This window comes from Gobio gobio (genome assembly GCF_949357685.1).
Source record: "Gobio gobio genome assembly, chromosome: 25".
Lineage (NCBI taxonomy): Eukaryota > Metazoa > Chordata > Actinopteri > Cypriniformes > Gobionidae > Gobio > Gobio gobio.
This window is the reverse complement of record NC_137121.1, coordinates 23,871,116-23,874,920: the sequence shown is the minus strand read 5'-3', so window position 1 is coordinate 23,874,920 and position 3,805 is coordinate 23,871,116. Positions and strand designations below refer to the sequence as shown.

At 45.6% G+C, this 3,805-nt stretch overlaps 1 protein-coding gene across 1 annotated transcript; it reads right to left on the bottom strand.

Annotated features, from left to right (window-relative positions):
* Nucleotides 1-287: 287 nt before the first annotated feature.
* On the bottom strand, nt 288-1,181 carry foxb1a (forkhead box B1a; the record flags this gene model as incomplete). The annotated part of the gene is made up of 1 exon (XM_079809580.1): nt 288-1,181. One exon carries the CDS (start codon nt 1,179-1,181, stop codon nt 288-290), a length of 894 nt encoding a protein of 297 aa, XP_079665706.1.
* Nucleotides 1,182-3,805: the final 2,624 nt, after the last annotated feature.

Sequence of the window (3,805 nt, the reverse complement as noted above, 5' to 3'; positions counted from 1 at the left end):
AGATCGCAGTGCTTGGATTTTTGTCAGCAGTCGACCCGTTCGAATAAACACATAAATTCTGGATATTTAAAATGTAAAAACTCTCCATTTTACAATATGATATCCGTGTCGATCCATGTGAGTGGACTCATCGAAAGCAACACTTAAAATCTCAACACATATACACATAAATTAACATCACTGCAACATAGATAGCTCTTGCCTTGATTGTATAGCCAGTGTTTTTTTTCAAGGTCTGTCATTAAAATTCAACTTTGGAGTACAGGTGTAGGCCCAGTTCGCAGGTGTCAGTGCACAGCGACCGACTGCAGCGTCGCGGGACCCGTCAGAGTCTCGCTCGGGGTGGCTGGGCTGCTTTGGCTGGTCGCTGTCTGCGGGGACGTCGGGCTCAGCGACTGGGGAGAGTTCGATAGGAAAGCGGGGATGTGGTGAGGCAACGCCGCCGGGGTGGGCTTGATCGGGACGGGGATCGCCGGTAAGGTCTGTCCGCCGTGGCAGAGCGACTTGATGGGCACGCCGTATGCACTGTAATCGCCGCTGGTCATGGAGATGGGCGCCGCGCTGTCCATCACGCTAGTGCTGTACATATGGGGCCAGGCTGTGGTCAGCTGGTTGTGCAGGGGGTACCCGGAGAACGCCAGCCCCCCTGGCACTTTGTACTCTCGGGCGATGATGTTCTCGATGGCGAACGGGTGCTTGAACGTGGACGGCTGGGACACTCCCAGGTTGTAGCTGGACATCTGGGGGAGGTGGGTGCCCAGGGCGCTGAGCCGGATCTTGGCGTGCTGCTGGAGGTAGTGGGCAGCGTCCGAGGGCTTGCTGGGTGCCAGGTGCTCTGATGTCATCATCACCTTGAAACGTTTGCGGCGTCGCAGGAAACTTCCGTTCTCGAACATGTCGCCGCAGTTGGGATGGAGCGCCCAGAAGCTGCCCTTGCCGGGCTGGTCCGGGCGCCGGGGGATTTTAATGAAGCAGTCGTTGAAGGAGAGGTTGTGGCGCAGGGAGTTCTGCCAGCGCTGGGTGTTTTCCCGGTAGTAAGGAAAGCGGTCCATGATAAACTTGTATATCTCGCTGAGAGGAAGCATCTTCTCCGGACAACTCTGGATGGCCATCGCGGTGAGGGATATGTAGGAGTACGGCGGTTTCTGGTCGCTGTAAGTGTTTCTCCCGGGTCTAGGCATCCTGTCCGAGTTCTGTGTCGGAATTCAACTGGAAGTCTGTCTGCAAGTAGGTATGCAAGTGTTTCTTTAAATAGAGCCGAGACTCGCCCTGCAAGTTCACTTCTCTGGAGCTGTGAACTCAAGAAACGAGCAGAAGAAGAAGTAGGCTAGGGTTTCCTTCTTCCCAGGCCAGCTTGAATGAACCCGTTCCTCTCTCTCGCTCTCTCTCTCTCCCTCTTTCTTGATAAGACTAAGAGCTAAGTGGCTGCCTCCATGTCCTTCCTCTAACCATCTGATAGTTTTATGTGGCGACATGGGCAGAAAAGACCCCTGTAGAGGCGCTTCATTAATGTGCCACTTCTTTGCTATCACATGACAATCGCCTTGGGAGGAGGGGGGCTGGGAGAAAGGCATAATCTGGTTTCATTTACACCTATTTACATGGACACCTTGGGCCAATAGAAATCATTTCCATTTGAAGACAGAGCAAAGGGGTGAAAAGGCTCGGCAACCGGAATTGAACTGCGATGGCACCCGGTAACAGTGTGTGAAGGTATGTGTGTGAACCTTTCTGCGCGCTTCGTGGGTGCTTGGTCTACAATTCACACGTACAAATGGAGCTACTGAGCAATGGGATGTTTGACATGGAAATTGGCTGGAACTTGCATGCAGTTTGCATTGTATCGTCACAGTTACTTTTTGCTTGTCTTGCTGTCATGACACAGTTCGTATGACTTTTGCCTGCTTTGTTATGCCTCCTTAGAGCGAAAATGTCAATTGCGTCCCAACGTAAACACGCGGAGGGCAAATTAAACCGTGTAGCGACATATTTTTTCCACATGACTAACCAGAGCGCCTCGTTATTATAATGAGCCGAGGGAGTCATACGTGTCGTTTAGCCCATAAGCATATGTTTATTAGCATCTGGAAAATGTATTTTCGCTACAGTTTTAATAAATCACGATAACACTTTAAAGTTAACTAATCACGCTAAACTTGAAACGCAAGTTCAGTTTCAACCTGCTCGGATTATTTGATTTCACGACCGATTGTGACAAATTTAATGGATGGAAACAAAAAATGTCATAATGGTGAAAACATATTCACGGTGCAATTAATAACAATGACAATGCGTGCTTACTAAATAATTACACATGGGCTAGTTCATTAGAAGTATTACACGCTGCTTACTTATGCAAATACACATTAACACTGTAGTGTAAAGTGTGAACAGATCATCAAAGCACATTTTGTGCAAATGATTAATATTCGCGTAATTTTAAAGATGTAGCCAAAGATCTCATTATTGCGGGTTTAAATGCGCGAGCACATCCTACAATATTAACGGCAATACTTGAGAAACCTCTTCACAAAGCCGACGACAGGATAAATATAAAAAGACACGACCTATGTACAGATTAAGGCTTGCGACATATGCTAATGTAACAAAAATATTTTTATTTAAAAAATAAAATGTGAGATATTTTTTTCCTAAAGGCACACAAGTGACGTGACCCGGAGGTTACATAAGAAAATGTGCAAACATTTAAACAAAACAAACAAAACAAAAAAACCTTCTTGAAATGAAACTTCATAATGCCGGGCGGGCTTTTGTGCTCATGTAAAGCAAACTGAAAAGTACTTCAGATATGCAAATAAAGCCTTCAGAGTGGCCTTGTGAAAACTGTATAAAATATCCATAAGTCAATTATATGAATGTGAAAACCAAATGGAAGCCTATTTTGAGCAATGGCCATTCAAGCTTTTTTTTCAGAGCTCACCAAGGGCCACCTTTCCGCTTGGCGAGTTTGCAATGCGATGGACCACACACGAGCTCGCGGATTTGCTCATAATTTATGCAAATTTTCCACCATAAATCCACCAATGAGACCCCTGACTGCTCTGACGGATCGCGAATAGAATCAGCCATACAAGTGATTAGAAGCAATACGCATTGTTTATTTTGATGCCTGTTTGGAAGATGCAGGAGGGAAGAGGTCTGTATCTAAACCGCGGGAAAAAAGGCAGCTAATATTTACAAAACAGGAGGAAAGTACCAAGCAAAGCGTTATAGTTTCCTTGGTTGCCACACAATCACCGTTTCAGAAACACTTTCTTTCCAAGCTAGGAAGTCATGCAGCTTCTCGCTGCGCCATGAAGTACTTCTTTTAACTTGTCATTCCTCTGCTTGTGTATTGACAGAAAAGGGCCAAAGGATTCCAATTTTCCAGGCTTCTTTCACATGAAGTTTTCCAGAGCGCTTCTGAGGCAACGTCGAGGTTGTGTGACAGAGCAAGTATTCTTCAAATGTGCGACACCTTCCGCGCGAGAGAGGGAGAGTTTGTGTTTGTGTGTGTGTGTATCTACCGCTCATAAAAGCCATTTATTTCTCTGCCCAAATGTTTACCCAGACTAGAAACAATAGGAAAACAACTATGTGACTTTCAAGTGTTCAAGGAAAGAAAGGAGGCACTCGAAAAGGCGTAAAAATAATAAATGCACTCACTTCGCATTGCCGTTTTTAAATGCCTCTGAATAACGTAAATGAACAACATGTGTTTTTCAACGTGTGTAGGCTATGTGCTATATGACATTTACATGTACAGATTTGTCGGTTATAAATTCAAAGTTTAGAAATCTATAAC